The 25962-nt window shown below is 33.9% G+C and overlaps 4 protein-coding genes and 1 non-coding gene across 9 annotated transcripts; 2 read left to right on the top strand and 3 right to left on the bottom strand.

The window, feature by feature from the left end:
- Nucleotides 1-167: 167 nt before the first annotated feature.
- On the bottom strand, nucleotides 168-1533 carry LOC103854744 (polyadenylate-binding protein-interacting protein 6). Its single transcript, XM_009131707.3, has 3 exons — nucleotides 1300-1533; nucleotides 645-908; nucleotides 168-557 (listed from the first exon to the last, which is right to left on the bottom strand). The coding sequence occupies exons 2-3, from the start codon at nucleotides 891-893 to the stop codon at nucleotides 405-407; spliced, it is 402 nt and encodes a 133-aa protein (XP_009129955.1). The 5' UTR covers nucleotides 894-908; nucleotides 1300-1533; the 3' UTR covers nucleotides 168-404.
- A 1093-nt stretch (nucleotides 1534-2626) lies between these two features.
- LOC103854743 (probable E3 ubiquitin-protein ligase RZFP34) lies at nucleotides 2627-6265 on the top strand. Of its 5 annotated transcripts, XM_033284568.1 has the most exons (14): nucleotides 2634-2858; nucleotides 3016-3178; nucleotides 3344-3625; nucleotides 3739-4287; nucleotides 4365-4452; nucleotides 4544-4603; nucleotides 4686-4718; nucleotides 4849-4926; nucleotides 5034-5077; nucleotides 5180-5220; nucleotides 5311-5393; nucleotides 5470-5561; nucleotides 5639-5750; nucleotides 5853-6265. In XM_033284568.1, the coding sequence occupies exons 4-14, from the start codon at nucleotides 4112-4114 to the stop codon at nucleotides 5961-5963; spliced, it is 918 nt and encodes a 305-aa protein (XP_033140459.1). In that variant the 5' UTR covers nucleotides 2634-2858; nucleotides 3016-3178; nucleotides 3344-3625; nucleotides 3739-4111; the 3' UTR covers nucleotides 5964-6265. The 5 variants fall into 5 exon arrangements, with proteins under 5 accessions (XP_009129954.1, XP_033140459.1, XP_033140458.1 ...); XM_033284567.1 differs by having other exon boundaries at nucleotides 3344-4287; XM_009131706.3 differs by lacking the exons at nucleotides 3016-3178; nucleotides 3344-3625 and having other exon boundaries at nucleotides 2627-2858; nucleotides 4060-4287.
- An 886-nt stretch (nucleotides 6266-7151) lies between these two features.
- On the top strand, nucleotides 7152-7235 carry TRNAL-CAA. Its single transcript has one exon. It is a non-coding gene; the product is annotated as a tRNA-Leu (tRNA).
- Nucleotides 7236-7320: 85 nt separating this feature from the next.
- LOC103854742 (BURP domain protein RD22) lies at nucleotides 7321-9754 on the bottom strand. Its single transcript, XM_009131703.3, has 3 exons — nucleotides 9493-9754; nucleotides 8452-9149; nucleotides 7321-7826 (listed from the first exon to the last, which is right to left on the bottom strand). Exons 1-3 carry the CDS (start codon nucleotides 9629-9631, stop codon nucleotides 7500-7502), a joined length of 1164 nt encoding a protein of 387 aa, XP_009129951.1. The 5' UTR covers nucleotides 9632-9754; the 3' UTR covers nucleotides 7321-7499.
- Nucleotides 9755-10544: 790 nt separating this feature from the next.
- On the bottom strand, nucleotides 10545-24353 carry LOC103854740 (indole-3-pyruvate monooxygenase YUCCA6). Its single transcript, XM_009131702.3, has 4 exons — nucleotides 21494-24353; nucleotides 20506-20754; nucleotides 20246-20368; nucleotides 10545-20078 (listed from the first exon to the last, which is right to left on the bottom strand). Exons 1-4 carry the CDS (start codon nucleotides 22208-22210, stop codon nucleotides 19830-19832), a joined length of 1338 nt encoding a protein of 445 aa, XP_009129950.1. The 5' UTR covers nucleotides 22211-24353; the 3' UTR covers nucleotides 10545-19829.
- Nucleotides 24354-25962: the final 1609 nt, after the last annotated feature.

Below are 25962 nucleotides of genomic sequence, written 5' to 3'. Positions count from 1 at the left end.
ACATTAACATTGTTAAGATACAGTTAATGGATGTAAACATTAGAAATATACCAAAGAACAAAATCAATTCCATAAGTCAAACATGTGGTGAAGAGAAGATGCAAAAATATTGGGCAGCGCAATGAGCAAAAGAAGAGAAAAATAATAAAAATGGCCAAAAGAGCATCAGAGGTTAATGATTAATAGCTTTGTCCACCATAAGAACAATCCCAATTCTCAACACTCATACTTGATATTTTCAAAAAATCTATACATTGTACTCTCTCTTTTTCTCCAATGTAACAAAGCATCGGGGCAGGAAAATATAGAAAAGAGATCTCCTAAGATAACCCATCAACCTCATATCATATAATCATCCTTTACACGAATGTTTTATAAAACTTCAAATTTAAAGACTCATCAAATCAGGAAGAGGGAGCGTTTGGGGCACGGGAGGATGTTGATGCACTTGCATTCGTCTGCTTTGGAGCTGATGAAGTAGAAGGCTTGATGGTTTCAGGTACATCACCAATGTCAAGTGTGTCTGGAAGGTATTCCTCAGCTTCATTACTGAAAATCTGCAGAATCGGAACATCAATTGTAACACAGCTTAAGCTTCACAATCTACACTAGTGTAAATCAAGTGTACTAGTGAGATGAATCACCTCGAGCTGAGTCAGCATTTCGATAGTAGCATCCAGATCACCATTGTTAGCCAAGTACACATCACTGATAGACTCATATGACAAGTCAGAGAACGTGGCTAAAAGGAACTCAATGTCCACGTCCATCTCCAAATCCTCATCACTCATCTGCTTCTCAGATGCAGCAGGCTTTGCAGAATCACCGTCTCTTTTGGAGATTGGTACGTAAGCTGCTGCGTTCGGATTCAATCCTGATCCTCCTGGCTTCATCGCTAACTCAAAATACTAATCAAGAAGATCACAATTCACAAGAGATCAATATTGATATCACTAATAAGATCAGTTTCTCTTGTTAACCGCCTTAGGTATCAATCAATCAATCAAAATCAATGTAGGCGAAGAAAACACAAGGCATATCGTTACAGGTTAGTAAGATCAGCTTTCTCTTGTTAACGCACGCCTTAGGTACCGATCAACACTAATCTACGCCGAGAACCTAACGCATCATCACATTAACATAAATCGCACAAATCAACGAGACTACATACACGGAAACTCAAACGTTCTTCATTCACAAAACTATGATCTAACGAACAGGCGCGCGCACAGCGTTGCGATCGCGTCGAGAATCGCAGTCAACGGAGAAGCAGAAACGATGGAGAGAAAATGAGCTTACCAGAAACGAAAGAAGAGATCGGAAGCGTTGGAGAAGAGAGACGATCGTAACTGTCAATGATGGACTTTTTTATCTATTTATATGGTAAGCGGAGGAATCGCAAAGAACGAGCGTTTACTTGAAGGTCGCATCACGGTAGGGCCTTGTTTGGAAACGTCTTTATCTTATCCTTGACCCGGTTATTAGTTTGGTGACGTGGCCGGCCACTCATAAATGGCTGACTTGGTGTATCTCTGTCAGAACAAAATGGGAAGAGAATTTTAACATCTTTCTCCGGTTCGCCCTTAACCAATCTCAAATCCACCGGTCCATGAGATCGACGGAGGTAAACCATTTATCCAAATAAATAAATATTACTCAAAAACATCATTTTGTACCAATTTACATAGCAGTGGGCACAATTTTCCATTACCCCGTCCATACTTGCTATTTGATCTCTACTTAATACATAAAATCGGATATTTAGTTTGACCAACATTGAGTAAAGCATAAAAAATAAATATAATTTCTTTATAAACAATATACTTATTTAATTTCAAATTCTTATAAAATAGGATAACTAATTTGCAAGTCCGCTATCTTTTTTTTTTTTAAGTACTTGAAAATATATATTTTCCTTTTTAACAAATCAAATACAAATCGTACAAAGAAAATTGTGTATAAAGTATACCAAAACTAATATTAGGATATCACACGAATTTAACCAAATAAACACTAGACATTTTAAAATACATTGCGGTCTTGCCACCCAAACTATAGAAATCTACTTATTTTTTATGAGATGGAAATGTGATTGGTATTGGTGGAGAGGATTGAGAAGAAGAGTTGATAACGTGTCTACATCATAAAGATAAGCTTGAGGGAGGGGAATGTATTGTAAATACGTAAACAGGTAAACTAATCAGAATCCAAACTAATCATTCAGAAGCCACGTCACTATCCCCATCTCACGCAATAAGTTAATCAAGTTCAACACGTAAGTAACCTTTCCCACGCAATAATGTAAAAATATCAGTTCATTCACATATTTTTTTCTAAATACGTTTTTTCGTCTAAAAACAAAGAATGAAAAATGCAATCTTTTCATTAACTGTTGAAAAGATTGTACTAATTGATTCCAGTTGTGGAAATCTAAATATTATTTAGACGTTTGGAAAAATAGCTGGCGACATGTGTAATGTATTTTTTTTTCTCTCTTCACATTATTCATTTTGAGGTAAAAGATACTCCTATTAAAACTTGGGGGTGGAATCATGAGAATGAATGGTGGTAGATATTTTAGCTGTCAACACACAAAGCAAATAAAAAATAATTAAAGGAACAAATATATTTTCGCTTGCGCCGGAAAACGGCAATAATTCGAAGTATCTGGAAAAAAGTCTAAGCCTCACTATATAAACCACCCCACACGCGGAGGGAAAGAAGGTGTCCTCATTAAGTTTCCTCTTAAGATCGAATCGCTTCTCGCTCAGAGCTCCTGGAGTAACCGTCGGAAAATCTCGCAGCGTCTCTCTCTCTGAGACTATCGAATCGGTGGAAGGAGATTCGCCTGATCGAAAGTTCGTGATCTATTTCGTAGTGTGTGATTTTTAATTTATCTTTTTGTAGGTTTCCGTGATTTAGATTCTTCGTTCGTTCGTTCGTTCGTTCCCTTGGATGTTTTCTCTGGTGATTGATTGTTCTCATACGCTTTTAGCTTTGATTGATTTGGTTCAGAAGAAGCTGTAGCTTAAGACTCTTGTTTTCAAGAATCTAGGTGGTAATGCAAATAGGTTGGGTCATAGACCTAATAATCCATCTGACACGTGTTTGGATTTGGTGAACCGTGCTCATGAATCATCGTTGGAGTTGTTGTGTGTGTGTGTCTCAGAGATTCAAGGTGAGAGTCTGAGAGCCTTGGATCTACTACAAGTATTGATTCTTTGGAAACATTCCTTCTTGTGTTGCTCTTTCTCTTCGCTAACCCAGACTTGTGCTTGTGCTGTCTTCATCCTACATACCTTGATCATGCAACTCCTAAACCTTCTCTGTTTATTATCTAAAGTGGATGGACAGAGGTTCCTCGTAGTTGCTCTTGGAGAAAGTGTCCTGGTTGCTCACTGTTGTCTCATCTAAGTGTCACCTTGAGTTTCCCTTAGAGCATTTGGAGCTTGTGAACTAAGTAGAATGTTCTCGTGTCTTTTTAGTCCCTTTGGTTACTGGTACATCCTTCAGGCCAGATTCAAAGATGGATGATAACTAAAGAGTACTCTTCAGGCTTTTAATTCCTTTAGTAAAAAATTCTGATTCATACTGAAGTAATATTGGTGCAGAGTGGCAATGGGAGGTAGGTCTGTCCTCTTTGGACACCAACCCATCTTTTTTAACCCGGTTATTCCAATTTTTTTTACGTCAGTCCCAAACGTTGTTTGATAGTCTTTACCTTGCTTTTTACGATAGGTTGGGGATATCCGGTTTAAACCGGATATGTTTTCCCAGATTTCAAGAACTGAAGTGAGCTAAGCTTTTCTTTCTGTACGAAGGCTCCATCAACCAAGAGGGCTGTGTTTAGTTTTTATAAAATTTTGTAAATCTTCTTGTTTTGATGTTACTTGCCTCTTGGAGAAAGCTTATTGGAGCCGTTTCGTAACTGGATTGTCTTGGTGATGATTGGATTGGTCTACTGCAATGTAGATGGAAGCAACAGTTCATCCAGTTTTTTCAGGTGACATATTACTTGGAAATGATGAATATGTGTTCTAAATCTTTTCTTGCTTGCAGGTTACATAAGCTTTTCCATCAGCTAGACAGTATCATTCACAGATAGTTCGTAATGGAGGGGGTACATTTCAACCATTTCGTTGAGCAGCCCCAGAAGACTGACCGAGAGAAGAGTGAGATGCTCAGCCCTCATTCACGCAATGAAGAAACTGAGTCGGTGATTCTCGAACTCGAGGCGGCAGAGTCATCATTAAAAGAAGTCCTTGACAGAGGACTAATGGAGCATGGGTAATTTTTGCTTCCTCATTGAATTCCCCCAGAGCTGAGCGTGTCTCTTGAACTAATTTCTCCCAATGTTCTTGCAGATGTCCTCATTACAGAAGAAGGTGTTGCATTAGATCTCCTTGCTGTGATGAGATCTTTGGTTGCCATCACTGTCATTATGAGGCGAAGGTAGAGTTTCTTATTTCAGGTTTTAGATCTCACTCTTATTTTTCTCAAGATTTGTAAGCTGACATGTGTAATCATCATGTCTTGGAAGCAGAACAATATAAGTGTAGATCCGAAACAGAGTCATGATATTCCTCGCCAGAAAGTTGAACAGGTAAAGTTGTTTGTAATACCTTGTTTTCTCTATGTTTATTATCTTATGCTTGATTCCAGAATCTCTATCTTCTTCTTCACAGGTTATTTGCTTACTCTGTGGCACTGAACAAGAGGTGTGTTCTAAACTCTATGCTTTTTCTGAACGTTTACTGCTTTTAGTAATGAGAAGTTTCAGTTAGGATGGTATCAAACATTTTCTCAACTCTATTGAAGATTTAACTCTGTTTTCTCTGTTTTCACCAGGTTCGCCAAAATTGTACCAACTGCGGAGTGTGCATGGGGAAGTACTTCTGTGAAGCCTGCAAGCTCTACGATGATGATGTGAGTTTCCTGAGACAATTTATTCCTAAGCTTGATTGTTGGATCATTTTCTCTTTCTTGCTTCTCTATTACTGCTGGTTAACCATTATGTTCTATCTTGTTTCCAGACATCTAAAAAGCAGTATCACTGCGACGGCTGTGGAATCTGCAGGTACGTTCTTGGACTCGTCTTTAACATACAACAAGATTTGTTCACTCTATCACGTTAGATATTTGTTCATAACTTGGAACTTTTTTACTTCTTTTGTTCCAGAATCGGCGGACATGAAAATTTCTTTCACTGTTACAAGTGTGGTAAGCCAATTTCTGCATCAGATAACCTCGAACTTTTTTACGCTGGCCACCACTAAATCTCTTGACTTGTACAATCTGACTATCAACCAGGCTGTTGTTACTCAATCCTTCTCAAGAACAGCCACCCTTGTGTTGAAGGAGCAATGCATCACGACTGCCCCATTTGTTTTGAGGTATCTTTTCTTTCAATTTTTCTTCCACTAATTGAGCATCCCTCTAAACAAAACGGCAATAATGGTTTTGTTGTAGTACCTGTTTGAATCAAGGAACGATGTAACAGTTTTGCCCTGCGGACACACCATCCATCAGAAGTGTTTGGAGGAAATGAGAGAACATTACCAGTAAGTGTAATAAATAACTCAGGGTTGTTATTTGTAGCTGTCTTTCAACTGACAACACTGTAAACTGTGCTCTGCAGATACGCGTGCCCGCTTTGCTCAAAATCTGTATGCGACATGTCAAAGGTGTGGGAGAAATTTGACGTGGAGATTGCTGCTACACCAATGCCAGAACCATACCAGAACAAAATGGTTAGTCTAAACTTACTCTTATTACACCTCAGGCTCAACCAAGTAAAGAATTCAAAATCATCAGATTATATATAACTAAATCATTTGATGGACACAAAACAGGTTCAGATCCTCTGCAACGACTGTGGGAAAAAATCGGAGGTGCAGTACCATGTGGTGGCTCAGAAATGTCCAGACTGCAAATCATACAACACTCGCCAAACCCGAGGCTGAACCGAAGCAGGATTTTGAAAGTTGGTTTGCTATCAGATGCAATTTTAAGAGCAATGTACTTGAGTCCATAGTGTCATTGGCTCCTTCAATCGAGGGCTCATCTCTCGAGTCTCATCTCTTGTTCAGTATTAACCAGCTGAGCGCTTGTTAGCTGGCATATTCTGTAATAAGTTCTAGTCGTTTTCCGTTAAAACATGTCTCCTTTGTCACTCTTGAGTCGTTAGTTTATGTGGTTGGTTCGAGGAATACTACATGGCAAACCAAAACCAATTTTTTTTTGACAATCACTAAAACCATTTAAATTACATCTAGTATATGATTATAATAATACACGATCATCAGTTTACAAAAGCTTAACAAGAAATCACAATGTATGGCAAAATTCAATTATATACATTTTATTTCAAAATGCATAATAAATCATCATTACTTTATAATTTATATTTTTTGGAAGTACACATTACATATTTGAACTGGTAATAGTGAAGTGGAGACTCCAAATGGGCCAAGGCCCAACGCTCATTTAAGTCTCAAAACAATTCTGTTCCCTCGTAAATACACCAACAACCTTCTGTAAAGCTTTTATCAAAGAAGAGACTCAATGGCTTGGTATTGTATTTAGCTTTACATTGCTACTACAAGTGGGTGATATTCATTAGGATGACTTCATCATACACGCACCATATGGTCAAGTGAAAATTTCATTAAAAAAAACAATAGCAAATGTACAAGGATTTTACTCGACTTGTGGTATGTGATTCAAACTACGTTTTGAGATAAAGTGGACCAGAGATGGAGATATTTTCATATTTGACCATACGTTAAATGAATTGATACTACAGTATAAGAAACCAACCATGTACTGTGGAAGTCTAGTGCCAAAAAACAGGATGAGACAAAGAGTGACTTGGAACTCAGCTCTCTGCTAAAAACCAATGTTTTGAGATGTGGTAAAAGCATTTATAGGAGACAACATCGTTTCGTCTATTTTGGATGTTGGTTGATAGACCAAGCTTTTGATTTAGTTAAGAGGGTTTTGGACTTGGGAGCAGAATGGTAAGTTAAGTTTCTTTGTATATGTTTGATTCAGTTGTGTTCATTCATTCTAGATGTTTTAGGCTCTTTCAATATATTATTTTATACTTATGTTTGATTAGATTTATCCGTAATTTCAAATCAATTACAACAGTCAGGGTGGCCGAGTGGTCTAAGGCGCCAGACTCAAGTTCTGGTCCTCGTAAGAGGGCGTGGGTTCAAATCCCACTTCTGACATTTTCTCTTTTCTTTGGGGTCTTTTCATGTTACTCTGGCAACGTTGGGCCCATTACGAAAATTACCGTTTTCTACGGACGAGCTCTTTTAATATTTGAAGACTAGTTTTATTATCATACAGTATATTCTTGCAAAAGAAGAATGAATCAGGCCACAGAAGACAAACCATGCAAAGTGAAAACTTATGTCTTAATTCTTTGACTATATGGAAGGGACGGCATTATTATTTATTACATAAGCCACAATATATAAAAGCATATCTATCTAATAGCTGAACCAAACAACATGGGTCTCAGGGAGGAAATGGCAGACCGGAACAGTCCCAGGCTTCACCTTAAGCACTTTGAAGGCCAAGTGGTTTGGGTTCCAAGCCGAGGTGTTCTTGTGGCATACCGCAACCGCTTTAGCCCGCAGACCGTTCTCTCCTTCTAGTGGAACCGCATAAACGCTCGTCATCATCGCCTTGTGGCAGTAGAACACCGCGAATGGGTACTTCTGTTTGTGACACACCACTGACTTGTCGTCCGACAACTTCTTTATTCCGGGTGCTGCGATTTTGTACTTTTGCATCGGTGCATTCTTCTCAGCCACCTGTAGTAACCAAGGTTACATCAATTAACTCGAGTATTAGCTAGGCGTTGACATATAAATCAAATGAAACTAAACTGAACCAAGTAAAAGTGTAAAACCAAATCATACCAAACTTAAATTTCTTTTTTTTTTATGTTCACTTACTTATATACAGAGCACATGATTTAAATAACACAAAAAAACAATTATGAAAAAATAGCACACAAACAAAAAAAATCTCAAAAATAACATTAATTAAAGAGTGAAATGATTAAGTTACTCCAAACTTTAAAATTTTATCAAAATCTTGCCTTCTACTTTATATTAAACCCTAAATTCTAATCACTAAACTCAAACCCAAATATAAAATAAAAAGTAGTTTTTAACTTTTATTTCTCTTGTATAATATAGTATTTTAAGCAAACAAGATGTACGATGTTGAATGAATCATTTACTAGCTAAAACCGAATCCTAACCGGAGATAAAGTAGATACAAGTATACAACCCAAACCTCATCAAATTTAACCTAATCAAACATAACCAAACCTAATTACAAATATTAATTTCATTCAGTTTTGACTTTATTTGATTTATGTCAAACCTAAACGTAATAATAAACTATAAAAAGAAGAGAAGTGTTTGTTACCTCAGTGGAAACAGCACGGACGTGATATTTGCCAAGTTTAGAAACGCTAAAATCAACCATAGACTCCAAAGAAGTCGCACAATACTTCTCCTCTCCACCAACTCTTTTCGCTTCACACTCCTCAATAGTCTTCTTCATCATCTCAGCTTCCTCCGAACCTGGTTTCACCGAGAAAGTATTCAAAATCTCCGAAAACTTCTCCGACTCAAACGGCACCGTTTCCGCCTCCCCACGTGGCAAGAACGCCGTTTTACCATCGTAACCATCCTCCGCATTAAACCTGAGGTTCATAGCTTTTCCAGGAACCATATCCTTCTCCAAGAAGAAGAGAGCCGCTTTGGGATCGTCGTGGAGCTGAGTCTCGCTCGCTGCATAGTTATACACAAAAGGGTTTGGTCCTGGCGTTACACCGACGTAGACTGGCCTGCCCTTGTGTCGCGTGTGCACTATAACTCCGCCTTTACCAACTCCTACGTCAGTTCTCTTTCCAGGCTTCCCGGTGTGGACGCCTACGCCTCCTCCGGGACCTTTTCCGCCGCTAACGCTCACGTGTGTTCCCTTGCCCTTGCCTGTGTCCACGTACACACCTCCTTTTCCAACGTTAACGGCGGTTCCTCCGCCGGGTTTGCCTTTTCCGGCGTTAACGTTCACGCCTCCTTTCCCTACTTGGACGTCGGTGCTCTTCTCATCAGTGAAATCTACAATATATATTTTGTTTTATTTTCCTCTAAAATACAATAAAAATATTTTTTGAATTATAAATACTTACTTCAGTGTATCTTCTAAATTAATATTTATTTATATTGAAAATAAATAAATTATAGTTTTGACATACAGAGAAAAAAAGAAATGTTTACATTTTAAGAGAAGAGATAATGTATGTTGAAATAAATTTGTTTATAAATGTTCATACAAACAAATATAAAGATGGTTTGGAGATGTTCTTAACATACATAATCACAATCTATCAGAGATTGTGTAACCAATCAGCTTGGGACACATAGAAAAAACATATATAAAGTAAAAAGATTTTACAGTAACCTGGCGTGAAAAGATGACGGAGAGAGTTTGGCATGGGAGTGTTTGGTAAGGCAGTGTTCCAATAACGCTCCGGTGTTAAGTCAGCCGCAATGGCCGTGACTGAAACAAGAAAACATATCAAAGGGAGACGAGTCAACATTTTCTTGTAGTGTGTTTTGATGAATTTGAGGAGATGAAGTGGGAGTGTACGTAGAATTTATAATAAAATGGTTTTAGTAGAAAGATCTGAGGTTGAAGTTATTAGCATGGCGGCTAACACTTACCAATCTATTTGGGCCGATTAATTATATCACATACTCTCTAACTACCACTTTCCTTCTACTTTAAATGCTCCTTCTGTCCATGTGTGGACATGTGTGTTTAATTTCACCTGTTTTTCTGTTCGGTGTAGTTACATTATACTTAAAGTTACGTACGAAAGAAAATCATCTCCTGTATCAAAAATATATGCAGTTATCACTTCGAATTTAGGGTAAGGAAACGCACATATATACAGTTGACATCAATCAATTAACAAAACGACCATTTAATGAAAGTTTATAGTTATACATCCTCTCACAGTTTTGTTATATTAATGGACCGACAGGCTCCATATAATTAAAACAATGACCATATGTTTCGTATAATTTTGATATTGTATTAAAAACATTTGATATCCTTCTATTAAACCAAATAAGTGAGCGAAAAATAGTTCTTTATACGCACTAAAGGAAATTGTTTTAATAGTTCTTTACACGCACTAAAAGAAATTATCATCGTTGTTGAAGAGAGAACGCATTACTTTTCATTTTAATTATTTTAAAAACTTCATACGCACTAAAAGAAATTAAGTTTCGCGGCTGACACAAATCACCAAAACCAAATAGACAACATCGATTGTATAATGACAAAAGAAGATTAGGTTTTCTTCTCCCAATTTGTTTACTATTGACTTTTCGTAAGTGATTTAATTTTCCACCTTTATAAAATTGTGCTTTCGTTCTGATCTTTGTTTCATATCATTCATTGATATGAGTTAAGTTTTTTTTTAACTTATTCTGATGACAAAAAAAAACTTATTCTATGAACTCGGTGAATTACATAAGTGTCAATTTAAAAATGGACATATGTAAAAATTAGTTTCATTCCCGATACATATCTAAAAATTAAATTTTTAAAAACAAAATCACCGGCAAACTGTATTCAAATCTAATATATCAAGCTGTTATATAATATATGTGCAGACTCAAAATATAAACGTCTGTCTAGTATATGGTCACCAGCCCGGTTTAAAAATTATCTAATTCTAGAACAACAAAACAAATTACTTATTTCACCCGTTCGGGTAATATCTGAATCCAAACCCGAATGGATATCCGAACAGTGGCGGAGGTAGCTGGTTAGGAGGGTGGTCAAATAACCCACATGATTTTTAAAACATACAAAAAAATTACATGAATTTGTACTAAAAATAAGGAAAATTTTACAAATTGTGGGTATGTTGACCAATGTAATATATACAAATTAAGAGTTTGACCCTCCTAAAAAACTAGGCTGGCTCCACCACTGTATCCGAAGATAACAAAACATAAGTATACTTAACCATATATTTCTAGTTTACTTCTCTCATTTTACTCAAAATATTTATATTAATGATGCTTATTGCTCAAAATTAGATAATATACATATAATTATCGACAAAATCATTTGCTACTCACTTAATATACATATCAAGCTCTTGTTTCTTGCATCAAGAAAAGTTGCATCTAAAATTTCAAAACAACAACTAAATTAGTGTCTTTCTATTTTTAAAGTTTTATCTCCAAACCTTTTAATAGTTTAACCTTTTAAAAATTAGAAATCCGGTTAAGGTAAATATATTTTAAATACAAAAAATAAAAAAAATGAATAATTTATTTATGTTTTCTTCAAAATTTAAATATCCAAACCCGATCCAAAATATCCGAATCCGAACATAAAATACTTGAACCCGACTCGAAGTGTAGAAATACCCAAACGTGTTCTATACCTTTATACTGAAATATCCGATACGAACCCGAACGTATATCCGAACACCCACCCCTACGATATATGATCATTTGTATCTTGCTTGAACAAAAAAAAAGTTAAACCCATTGATTACAGAATTTTCAATGTGAGACTTTTACCATTTTTAGTAATTTATAGTCATTTTAAAAAATTCAAAATATAACATATAAGAAAAAATCTAAATTTTTCTTATATGCTTAATGTGATTGTTTAATTTCTTTTAATAGTATAAAATTAAATAAAAGAGAGAGAGAGGTTAGAAAAGTTGTTATCAAATATGTATTATTCATAATCATTAATTGTCATATATATGTTAATCATATTAGGTAATTCCATAGCTTTTATTATACTACTAATTAATTTGATAGTTAGTTTAATAAAAAACATAGTATATGTTTATATGGACCAACTTATTTTTCTAACAATTCTAAGAATCATTATTGTAATGACACGTGGCTACGAAAACATGTTGTAATGCTCCAAAATTAATATACAGGGGATTGTATAACTTATAATATATGAGAATAGAGAATGTTGGAGATCAATTTCATGTACAAAGCATCAATCAATAATAAGTCGGCACGTGGTTTTGAATATTGCACAAAGAGTTTGCATAGCCCTATCTTTATTCGTTAACATACTCCTTATGTGTTGGAGAGTGTTTATAATTTTCCTCTGTTTTACTTGAGACTTTTTGATGTGTTCTCCTTGGTGCATGTCCATTTTCTATCCATCAGTCGATTCCAAAGAACATATCCGTAATGCGATGGACCAAACATCTCTGTACATGAGAGTATGTTCTTTTTGATCAATCTCTTAGAGTTATGGTAACTTCCCTATTTAAAAATCAATTATGTCTATCCAAATCAACTTACCATTAATGAAGGACGGTCTCCAGCATGTTTTGACGGGATTTAGGTGTCATGTGGCCATGAAATTTTTCACTTCGATCGAGAAAAGTTTCAAAAAATCAAACCAAAAGGGACAGTGAAGATATGGCATTCGTAACTTTCGTGTGGACTTTTCTTACAAAGAGAAAACTAAAACGAACAACCAACTCATTTATGGCTTCCAATACATTCGTTTTCATTACTATTTTCGACTTTATGTTTTTTAATCCATGGTAGGAGAATGAGTGTACACAGATGTATTCAGTGTTGGTGTATCCGTCACATTGAACAATATGGGCCTTATCCAAAAGGCCCGACAGAAATCACGCACCAAACCCAATACTACCAATTTGATTGTTCAAACTAAAACTTGAAATTTAGTTTGGAGATCTATGTTTCAGAGTTCTAACGTAACAGTGTGATGACCTTCTGCAAGTAATTTTGTATCTAGAAATAGCCCAAACCATGCAAATACTTTTGTAACGTTTTGTTATCATCAAATTTGGAAATTACTCAACAGAAAAGAGGCTTGATGAAACACACGCTGCGATATATCGTTTGGTTTCTTACTAGTGAAAGAAATAAATTGAAAATTTTCAAAATAAATATATAAAGGCGAATCTAGGAGGAATGAGTGTGTGTGTGTTATTACACTGTCATGCTTTCACCAACCATTAGGCCCACAACTTCTGATATGCTCCAAGTTTAATTATCTGACTTAATTAACCAGTAGGTTAGCGGGTGATAAACAGTACTATAATATATAATGTATCTACTTTTTAACATTAGTATTATGTATCTAACTATCTATTTTAACACGGATATAATGTATCATTTTAACATTAATATCTTGCGAAGTGAAGTTACGTAACCATATGATAAGTAAATTGTTGACAAATATATAAACTGATACCCACCTTAGTTAACGTCTAACTACGCATTGGGAAAATGGCGCTCAAACACTCACTAATTTACGCCTATGATGATTTTTTTCCATGAAAACTAATTTTCCAATGTGAAAAAAAATTGTGAGAGAAAGATTTACGGATATACTAGTTAGAACAGATGGCACATTCTCATTTTCACAACAGAAATCTGTCTAGCTAATTATACACGGATTAGGAACACAGACCAACAACAATAATCATAACATATAACGAATGAAGAAAACGGAATATCCTTTCTATAAAAAACAAAATGGAATGAATTTGGAGAAAGTGGGAACCAACTGTGTAGAAATTTTGCAAACATTCACTTTTTGGCTGTATGTAAGTGCATGAATGACTTATAGCAATTGGTGTTTACAAGGAACGCTTTAGAGTGAGCTGAAGAAAGCTCTGATAATAAGAATATATCACTTATTATTTCTCTTTTCATGTAGGCTAAGAAAAAAGAATAACAAGAGAAAACCAAGTATCCAGTAATGAGCATGCACAATCACGATCCGTCTTCTTCGATTGACCTATTAAAGGGAAAAAAGAGAAGAGTGGACCCTAAAGTGAAGAGACATCACTTTTGTTTTTGTAATTTTAATCGCTTGCAATACACTGGAAAGGCATAAGTATCTTCTGAGACCTTTTACTTAGGACCACCCTTTGCACCTCATTTCCACACTTACTTCCACTATAGAATCTTTGTCTCATCTCTTCGCATGTGTAAGAGAGAGGGAGAGAGAGAGGTTTGTGTGTACTCATCTGATTTTGAACACATGCATCCCTATGTAGGATACATTTTCTTCAGCGTGAAATGTTTTTAGTAAAAATGATTAGAAGGGAAAACTGATTCACTATGACGTAGAATTTGAGCTGTGTAATATTGTTCCATTATGCCATCTAAGCCTAATTTTCTTTCCATTTTTACAACTTTGTAACCAGTAATTTGTTTCATTTTGCAAACCCAATTTCACCACACTCTTACAACGTATTTTAGGTTCCCACTTTAAAACAACAAGAGAACAGTACATATTTTATGGTTGTATGGTGTCTGACAATGGCATGCAAACTCGCCAACTCATTTTCTAAGATTTCAATATATGGAAGGGGTTTTAACCAAAATCTTCCAGCTAGTGAACTATTTCAGCCTATATTTTTAAAAATAACAAGAATGGGTCATGATTACATATGACCTTCATATCATGCTTTTTGTGTTGGGCTACCACGTGCTAGTAAGTTACACATTTTGTTAATTATTGTTGCTTTTAAGAGTACATGAATTGATGCTGATTGTACATTGATTGGAGATGGATGAAAAGATGCACGGCAAACCACTGATTGATTTATTTATTTTTGTTAATTACTACGATATATTGAAGAGTAATTTTCATCACACCAGTTGACGAGTTTCTCTATCTCACCGTAGCTTATGTTGACGAGGCAGCTCTGAAACTGATGTTAAGACCTCCGACAATGCGTGTCTTATGTTGATGAAGTAGACGGCATGTGATGTACACAAATCAAAACTCTAGTGGTAGCTTTGGATCAAAGTGGTATTAGTTGATGCTGACCATGCATATATATGTGAGCCATGGAACAAAATCTTTTGCATAGTAATTTTCTAGTAAAATTTTCTAGATTCGTTGCACGATCATGATTGTTTTGATTTGTTGAAGTATATATCTACGTGATCGAGTTTATCCTATTAATCACTTCCCAACTCAATTCACAAGGACTTTTAGGGCTTGGGCATAAATATTAGTATTAAGATCTATACTTGTCAAACCTAACAATATGATCCTTCCAATAATTGTTTTTTTTAATGTTTAACGTTTTGAAAATTCGCTACAAAATTTGATTAAAAATATAGTTACAAGTACAACTGATCGAAAAGAAAGGAAACCCCAGTTCAGTTACATATCATAAACTTGTATCTTCATTGAATTCTATTTCCAGATTCATTTAAACCTGTTTGTTTTAAATATGATAAAATATATCCTATACTATTATTGTGCTGAATATTACACTAAATTAGACTATCATCTCAAATGAACCAAAATAATGATAATCTTACATAAATATTATTTCCAACATGATATAATATATGAGATTTGATAAAATATAATCTATATAACTTTATATGTAGACACTGAAATTTGGAGTAAACACAATTATTGAAATTAGTATGAGTTTTTTTTTTGCAAACTAAATTAGTATGATGTTTCATTAGAAGAAAACATGTTTCAAAAAGAAAGAAGGAAAACAAAAAAGTATTGGTAAAGTTTGGTGTGGCTTTTATTAGTTAAAATCCTCGTGAGTAATTACGGAGAGATGTATTGTCACGTCAAATCTGCTGACAGGTTATTTAGAATCCGAGATTACTTTTAATCATTGATCAGTCAAAGCTTTAACGATCCATAACCGTGGGATGATAGGACCAGTCACGTTTGACTACTAATCTCACTGCCCAGTATGTTTCTTTCTCATTCAAATTAAATTTATATAACAGAATAAACATTAACGAATGCAAAACTGTAATGGTCCATTTGAGACCGTTGAGATAATGAATGCGAAGGACCAGTGAGAGCTCAAAGCTTGCGGAATCGGATGGTTCATAGACAATTAGGACCCATGAGTGCCAAATGTACGAGAGCGGCTGGATCGTCCAGCGAGTTCACTTCCCTTGTTGTGGAGGAGAGAAGATGCATTTACCAGACTCATATGGACCACATTTCCCAATAATATATACGAATTTTTATTAAGTTCCAAACTTATTTCCCTCGTCTATTTGAACTTCTAGTTGTTTTTCTTTTTCTGGTTTAACTTAAATAATAGTTATTTCTTTATTTTTTATTGGCAAAAAAAAAACTTTTTCCCGCAGAAATTTGAATTGTTATATTTTTTCATTGTTTTATCTATCTTTCCAATCTATTAATCCTTTGTCTAAATGAAATAGACAATTCAACCACAAGTAAAATAACATAAAGTAAATCACACTTCAAAAAATAAGTTAATAGATGAATGAACGAAAGCGGTTATAGTACACAAGTGAGGCACCTTATAATATAATCCTAGAACTTTAAAATATTGTTTCAGTCTTGAATTATATTTCTACTAAAATGAGGTGTCCTTTAACTATATAAGTATTAAGACCATGTAATATCTGCATTTAATCATTTTAAAGTATGATATATATATTATATTTTTTTATATTGATATTGTCAACAAATGTTTATATATTATTGGTATATATGGACGAATAACCTAATGGTTACTCCACTTGGTTCGTGTCACCGGGGTTTTGACCCCAAATTCAATTATGTACCGACAAAAATTTGGGATCTTTCAAAAGAAAATATCATTTGAAGCTTAGGACTGTTTTTGTAACATGGAGTCTGTTAAAAAAAGATGACAATGTCAACTTAGAGAGTTAGTACGAACTATATATTCATGCAATTGCAATGTAGTCGAAAATAAAGGATCTCTTTAACGGATCGACTTTTCAACTGAAATTTAATCTGTGAAGTAAACTAGAAATGAATGGAAAAAAATTGTCTGTGTAAGGTAGAATATAGAATAGTTCATTTGTATAGTGCATGAAAATATCGTCAGACATATTCTGATTTTCCAAGTCATATATGAATAAGTTATGGACGCAATCATCTATACCGTTTACTGTCGAAGAGCACCACTTTCCAACATAATTTGGCTGACAAGCCAACTATATAATTCAGAGCCAATAAAAAGCACCAACTAAAAAAGGAAAAATTAAAGAAAAAAAAAGAACTTCAGAAAAAAGCAGAAACATGCTTTGAAAGAAGCAAGTGCTTCTTCTGTTAAAAATGTGGGACTTGGAACTGCAAGATACATGCAATATGTTTGCCTTCTTGGAGTCAGCCACTACTAATTACTTCATAAAAAAAATTAAGATAAAAGGAGATGTTTCGATTTAATGATTTGATGTTGACAAAAATAAAATTGAAAGATTTGATTTGGGATCTGAATCTCTGATATTGTTTCCTAAAATTTCCCCAACAGCTTGGCAAAAGTGTAGGGCTCCAGCTTGTTACTTGAGTGCCTTTTACAAAAGTAAATTTCTGAAAGATCCTTATTCCATTTTTTCCCTTTTCCCTTATGTATGTTAGAATTTAATCTCTTATTAAAGCTTTATTATATAAATGAAACACAGTTTAGTCTTCTAGATTTGAACTAGTTACCGGCCAGTAAAACATTCACAACCCATGAAAATCCAGACAATGAACCCACAGGGTTCTAAGGTGAGTGTACATTCTCTAATCACATGCTTTTAAGGACAACCACATGGTTAATGGTCCAAAGACTATACGAAGAAATAGAAACAGTCCTGTTTTATTTTTTCTTCTTCTGTTAAACCTGATTCTCATATGTCTCAATTTTTTGTGGCCAAACGCTTATAGTTTGTGGTGAAGTTACTAAGAATTTGTTGGTACCAATTAAGAACCAATATTGAATCACCTTGAAAATGTTATTCAATAGTTGATATTTGATAAAATTACTAACAAACAATGCTGATACTAACATATATGCAGCTGATAATTTTTTTATTAAAATCACTAAATAGGGTAAACGTGCTATTTCTCCACGAGAACTATCATATAGTATCAAATGTCTACCAAACTATGACCTCGTTCTAAATCTTCCTGAATTAAAAATTACAAACTTATTTTTCCTTGAATCGATAGTTTGAAATTTTACGGTTTTAACTGGTTTACTGTTTACCAAGCAATTTAACCAACTAAACCAAACATTTTTAACCAACTAAACAAAAAAGGAAAAGAAAAACCAAACCTGAACCGTTAATGTCTTCTTCTCCCAACGAGCAAGAGATGATGGCACTCTTCCTCCACTTGTTTTCTTTACAGATTAGAGAAAACTTTTGATATATCCTTAAACAATCAAAATTCAGATGAAATTAGAAACACTTGATCCGCAACTCTAAAATATATCAGATCTCGATGACATAAACAATACACCATCATAAAAAGATATCAAACCTTCAAATTTTAGACCAATATCTTCCTCTCAAACCTTCAAATATTTCCTCTCAGATAGATATCAATGTTGTGGATGGTGAAGGAGGAGGAATTGATCTCTCGCTCCTCGGGTGAAGAAGAAGATGTAAAGGGGTCGGAACTGTTAGATAGTTGGGTCTGATATTTTTTTTTGGTTTAGTTGTTAAAAATGTTTGGTTTAGCTAGTAAAATTGTTTGGTTAACAGCAAACCAATTAAAACCATGGTCTATGGATAACTACATTTCGAACTATCGACTCGGGGAAAAATAGATTTGTAATTTTTAATTTAGAGAGATTTAGAACGAAGTCATAGTTTGGTGGACATCTGATGCTATATGATAGTTTTCGTGGAAAAATAGTCACCCCTATAAATATGATCCATCTAATTTGCTTTAGATCAAATAAACAATTTTGTTAGACCAGGTTGGATATTTCTAACGATTTATTATATCACCAGTTACGATTTTCTATGGGAAAAATACATGCAAAGTCGTATGGTTCACATAAAATAATTTGTTATAATTTGGATGACAAAATGCATGGTGAACTTATTTTGATATTATATGTTTGACGTCGCTTACCGCAAATCATACATGAAGATTTTGTTAACCTTTTCCATGGAATATTGTATCAACACGACCAAGGTAACAAATCTATCATGGAATCTAACCCTAACGATCTATCTGACATGGGATCTAGCTAGTATAGATTTATGTATAATATAGGCTGTATAGCTACCTAGTTTAATTCAAAAATATGACAAGAAATCATGTGGAGATCGTACATCTAACAATAATTGGAAAACGGGTCAGAAGAATGATAAATGTGCAGGACTTAATTTCTGACGAATGTACAAGGAGGTGGTCCATGTTTATATGATACTTCTACTAGGGAATGAAATCATTTCGACAACGAAATATCATTGACACACTCATTGGACATTTTCCAAGCTTTTTATTTTGGTTTTGTAACAATTGAACTCTTCTTATGTCCGTTAAAAAAACAAGAGTTTTAATCAAACAAGTGATATGTATATAACAAAAAGAAAAAAAAACTCACCACAATACTCAGCCAAAAAAATTGAACTAAAAAGGTAAGAAAAACAAAGCGCATACCTACCTAAGGAAAACTAAAGAAAAAAAAATTAGAAACATAGAAAGAAGGTATAGAAAGATTTACAAAGTGGGTTATAAGCATGCAAAGAGAGAGGGTCCCCTCCTCTCCTTTGGGCAGATGATCATCAATTCCCACCACAATCACTCTCACTAGGTTTCCTTTTCATTCTTTCCTTCCCCCAATTTGCATTGCAGCTGGAGATAAGTCTTAATTTACATAACTCCCCAAATCTGCTTTGAAACCAAAAACCATCAACTTTTTTCTTTGATCCCTACCTCGGCTGCAAACATGTTGTTTCTTGATAGAAACCTTCCATTTCTCAACCGTCTAGTACTCTACTACATGCTTGATCAGATTTTCTTGCCATGAATACTTGTATATGTCTATGGGGTTGACCAGATTTTCTTGAAGACTCGTATATGTCTTGAGCTATTCTCTTTGCATCCATTGATGCTCCAAAGATCCCACGTTTTGTGAAACCGACCGCATATAGCCCACATTCCCCTCTCCATCCCTCTGGAAACTCTTGCATTGGAAATCCATCTTTCTTACTAAACATTTTATTCTCCTGCAAAGTTATTTGGTTTTCAAAAATCCATTTAATGCGACTTTAATATATATATATATACATATATGTATATTACTAAAAAGAGGTGAATTTTTAATAGGGTACTAATGATCATTGTATTAAATAATGTAGACAGGTAAATAACTATATTATCATTATTGGACTACCTTTAGCCAAGAGGGTACGTTGCTTTTGTAGCCAGTTGCCAATATTATGGCGTCAAATCTCTCCGTTCTACCGTTATCGAACTCAACTTCATGATGTTTTAACCTTCTTATCCCGGAACACACCTTTTGCCATTTAAACAAATCATATATCACAATCAGTAAACCGGTTCTTAGCACATACATATACATATACATATATATATATATATATATATATATATATGACCCATGTATCATGGTTGATTAAGATATATCTGTACCTTGATATCTCCCGTTTTGATCTTGGCAAGCGTTCCAACGTCGAGAACTGGAGTTTTGCCGGTGAGATTTTTGAGCTTTAATGGGCCTATCAGGGGTCGGTTAAGTCCTAACAGGGTGGTATCCCCGAGGATGAACCGGGAAACAACCAAGAGGAAACTGTCAACGAGTTGGATGGGCAACCATTTGAGTAACAACATGGACAGCCCAAAAGTTGAAGTACCCAACATCTCTCGTGGCAGGACGTGCACCTTCACCAGTTAAGAAAAAAACAACAACATAATTAGTAAATATTGCAATAAAAGATCGAATGAGAAAATCGTTTTCTAATATAGAGAGACTATGATATTTTTATTTGCGCATGCTCGTGAAAATCCCAATAAAGTTATGTTCTGATAGTTATCATTCTCCAAATATATTATAAAATTGTATTTTCGTATTAAAGAAATTAGGTAAACCTCTTTATCTATTTTTAAAAACTATATTAACACATTGTTGGAACTTGAAGTCACAAGGGAATAAAAGATAGAATAAATCTTAGATTAGGATGGTATCATCCTTTGAATTTTCCCGTAAAATTTTGAAATAATTAAACAGATTAATAAAATTCAAATATGGATATTATCAAACTGAATAAAATCTATTTATTTACCTAAAACATATTCGTAGAACGGAATATTATCTGGTACAATCAAATAAATAAATAAAAATTGTTTTAATATCGGATAAAAGAACTCAAAACATTTTCTAAATCGTAAGAGTTCAGAAAAGAAAAAGAAAAAAGAAAGGAAAGTGATAATATCTGGTCTCTAAAAGAATTGGGTATATCAACATGAATGAAAAAACCCTTTGATGTGATTTTGTTTTTAGCATAGAAGAACTCTAAAAAGCATGAAAGAGCCACAAAATATCGAAAATGCATATGAAAAATAATAATTTAACCTCCCAATAACTTTTTTCTTAGAACAAAAACAAAAAACAGAGACTCACCGCGTCTCTGACAACGAGAGAAGGCTGAGCACCGAAGTTGCAGAGATCCAAACAAACCTCCATGCCGGAGTTTCCACATCCCACGACCAAAACCTTTTTTCCGACAAAATCTCCACCGGTCTTATATTGACTCGTGTGCTTAACCACCCCCGTGGCCTTAAACTTCTCCATCCCCTCAAACCTAGGGACCACCGGCTCCGCATTCTCCCCCGTAGCAGCCACCAACCACCGGCAAACATACTCCGTCGTGCCCTCTTCACCAACGCTCACCACGCGCCACATCCCTAGGTTCGCATCAAACTCTGCGGACTCAACCGTCTGACCAAACTCCGGTCGTATATCGAACCTCCGGGCGTAGTCCTCGAGATACTCGATGAACTGCTGTTTGGTCGGATAAGTTGGGAAGTGGTCGGGAAAGGGTACGAGAGGAAGCTCACAGAACTGCTTAGGAAGGTGGAGATGGAGGCGGTCGTAAGTCTTGAGCTGCCATAGTGAAGCTATGCAATTTGATCTCTCTAGTATTACTGAAGTTATGTTTCTCTCCTTTAGACAAGCCGCCGTCGCTAGCCCCGACGGTCCGGCCCCTACGATCACCGGCCCGGTGACGACGCAGACACGGTGCGGTGACGTCATCATGCCGTGTTGGTGGCGCTTTGTGGACGACAAGTAGTCATGTGCTAGTTTACCTTCCATCTCTCTCTTCCAACAAAAATCCATATCAAGAAAGCTAAACCAAGAATCACTTCTCTATCTTTCTCTTGCGTTTTATAGGGCCTTGGTAGGTATTTGTAATGTATTTTAAGTACGTATTGTTAGGAAAGTAAGAGAAGGGTTTGTAGTATAGAAGTGGTGGTGGTGACAGTAGTTAAGGGCAAAGGACAGATTGATAACTTGACATTTATGGTGTGGAGTAAGAAAGTAAAAAAGTGATGGTAAAAAAGTGTTTTTTGTCAAAATATTTATAGTTTTTTTGAAGAGAATATTAATATTCTGCGATCAGAATCAAAGCGGTTAGGGTTTGGATTGAATCTGCTGAAAATGAGGGAGAGAGAGATAGAGAGAGATCTTATCCAAATAAGAAGAATGAGTAAAGAGAGTGAGAGATTATCGTTGATTTGTGTTTCGATGAGAGTGCAAACCGGAGGGGAATCAGAGAACTACGGGTCTCTTAAATCGCCATTAAAACTTATAGGAGAGAGATTGTTAAATTTTTAGTTGTGATGTGACTATCTCTCATATGTGTGTATATATATGTGCTTAAAATGTTTAAATATGAGTTTATTTATTTAATTAATGGAGTTTCTCCTTTTTTTTGTTCCACCTATGAGATATTTGTGTTGAAATACACTTTCGACTCTTTACCTCATTGAAATCTCAAAGATTGATGTAGGTAATCTTTTGATTGTCTTATGATAACTCAATGTCTCACTAATTAATATGAGTTTAATATACAAAACAAGAGTACTTATATTTTTGTGTCTATTACGTCATTTTTCTTATGCTTTTACATTTAACAATAATCATCTACGATCGATGAACATATTCAACCATGCTTCCAAGAAGAAATTCAACTGTTTCCAAAAATAAAATCTATCATAGCAGAAAAAAAATTATAGCCTGTTTGTTGCATATGCAATAGTCGGGCTAACCTACAAATTCTTAAAATTTTCATCAAAGTTCTAGTCCATATCATATCTATAGACGGTTAACCCATCAGCTATATATTATTCCCTTCTTTTAGTTTGAATTTGTTAACGGTTTTGGAAAATTGTACCTAAATGGAATGAAACAAACATATTTTGAAATTAATTTTTTATTTAATAAGAGGTTTTAAATCTTTAGGCACATATATTTTTCTCAGACGAAGTATAGATTATGATATTTTATTGGAAAGCACATCTCCCCAATTATAAAATGTGAACCTATGATTTTTTACATTCCTACTATATAATTCAAAAGTTTGAATTAATAGACCAATTCTTCATTGCTTTTAAAGTTAGCTTTAATAGTATAAACAAATAAGATTTTTTTTTTCAGATGATTGATTAATAGTATTTAGAATTACAAATTTGTTACCAGTTAATCACTAAAATCTTGCATTACTGTTTTCTTGATGAATTGTCATTTTTTGTTCAAAATTATTTATTAGATCTTATAGTGTCATAATGCGATTTCTATATGTGTAAAGTGTAAACTATATAGTGTTCGTAACTTTGTAATGAGGAAGGTGTCGCGCCTATTCACAGAGATCGTACAACTGGCAACTTTGTACTTCATGTATTTTCTTCCTTTTTTTTTTTTTTTTGGACGAAATATTTTCTTCCTAAATGGTATCATTTTATATACATTCTTTTCGCCCTACTCGATAATCATTTTGTTTGCGAAGCTTTTTATTGGGTGTATATGGACATTATTATAAAAAGTAGATTATATGTCTATTGAGTTTTTACCTCTTTTTCAAAGCGGTGATAGAAATAATAGTAAAATCATGGTGGTTGATGAGTGATTAATCATGAGTAATAGTATCCGAATTTTGGCTTTAATTAGAAACATATTATATATCGCACGACGACATATATATGTGATAAATAATGAAATATGAGCTATAAATGGATCATTAAATATTTATCAATGTATTGTAAAAAATATTAAAAGTACTATATTAAAAAAAACTTTTGACAAAACTAATTAATTAGAAAAACCAATTAAACTTCAGAATCTCCAAAAGAAGCTCTATAACTTCAAATATAGATTTTTTTTGCTCTCCAAAAAAGAATTTAAAAACTTCTAATATAGATTTTTTTTTGTTCTCCAAAAAAAGAATTTAAAAACTTCAAATTTAGAGTTTTAAGGAGTAAAACTTCATATTTGAAGTTTCACTACTCAAAACTCTAAATTTGAAGTTTCATCTTTTTATTTGCATTTTGGTCCTTATAATTAATTATACATCACATTTATGATTCTTATGTATTTTTTCATTTATCATTTTAATCCTTAAAATTTTTGTATATCATAAATATTTCAAATTTATTTTTATAAATTCAAATTTTACACATAAAATTAAACAAAAAATTTAAAATAAGATTTATAATATTTTAAAACTAGAATTAGACAACAAGAATATTACAAAAGAAACTTAATAAAAATATTTTTTAAAGAAAATACATGAAGACATAATTATTACCAAATTTAAATATTACAACAACACTAGTAGTCTAGTAAATTTTCTCCGGAACTTCTAAAATATTGTCCAAACAAATTTTGTGTAACCGAAGATGGAGTATTACGGAAATAATTTTATGAAATAATTTGGTATTTTGCTTGTATTTTAATATTTAATTATTTATTTCTATTTATAATTTTATATTTTAGTGTAAGATTTTATTAATTAAAAGTATTGTAATATTTTTATATATGTGCTAGTTATTTATAAAAAATTTATGGATTTATATAACAAATATAAGGACCATAGTGTAAACTACAAATAATTTTAAAGTTAAATTTCAAGTTTTATTTTTGGAGAAAGACATTTTGAAATTTCAAATATAGAGTTTTGAAAACTCTAAAATATAGAGAGATTTTTTGGAGATGCTCTTAGTATCGAGACTGATGAATACCTGAAATTTTAGACGGATATCTAAAATCTAAGTATCTAGGATTTGTTACATACATATCAGTGCTAACAACCGCATTTGGGATCAGCTACAAATATAATTTTGTAATCAATTGTAAATTAAAGAAACACCAAACAAGACTACTGAGTACATGATTAAGAACTCATGAAAATACCAATATAAGAAATTAGATGGGCTTCTGCAGACTAAATAACGGCACACCCTTTGACAAAAATAAATAAATAACTGCACATCAACGTCACGAGATAAAGAAGGTAAACCAACTTCGTTATAGACTTATAGTACTCTCTCCATTTCTAAATAAATGTCAATTTGATATTTTTTACACATATTAAAAAAGTGGTAGAAATATATGTAAATTGTTATTAATTATACTTTTTTGACTAATAGTATTTGAGATAAATAAAATTATTTATAAAATCATTATAGTTTTCAATTAATTTTCAGATAAATATAATTTGCATTGAAATAATAAAACATATTTTTTTGTAATAAGAAAAGAAAGTTAAAATAATACTTATTATAAAACACATGGAGTATATTGCATGCCAACTAATTGGTTGATAAAACAATTTCAGTTACCACAGTTCTAACCTTCTTACCAAGCCCTTTCGCTATTTATTTTTTTCTCTCTCTTTCGGCGACTAATTGGTTGATAAAACAATTTCAATTACCACAGTTCTAACCTTCTTACCAAGCCCTTTTGCTATTGATTTTTTTCTCTCTTTGGGCTTCGATTAGTATATTCTTGCAATAGCTTTCGTCATTTCGGATGTCACAGTGAGAGATAGACTTTATTGGATGGGGATACGAGTGGAGTAAAGATCACAGGCC

Source organism: Brassica rapa, chromosome A02 (genome assembly GCF_000309985.2).
Source record: "Brassica rapa cultivar Chiifu-401-42 chromosome A02, CAAS_Brap_v3.01, whole genome shotgun sequence".
In the NCBI taxonomy this organism is placed as follows: Eukaryota; Viridiplantae; Streptophyta; class Magnoliopsida; order Brassicales; family Brassicaceae; genus Brassica; species Brassica rapa.
This window is presented reverse-complemented; position numbering and strand designations above follow the sequence as displayed.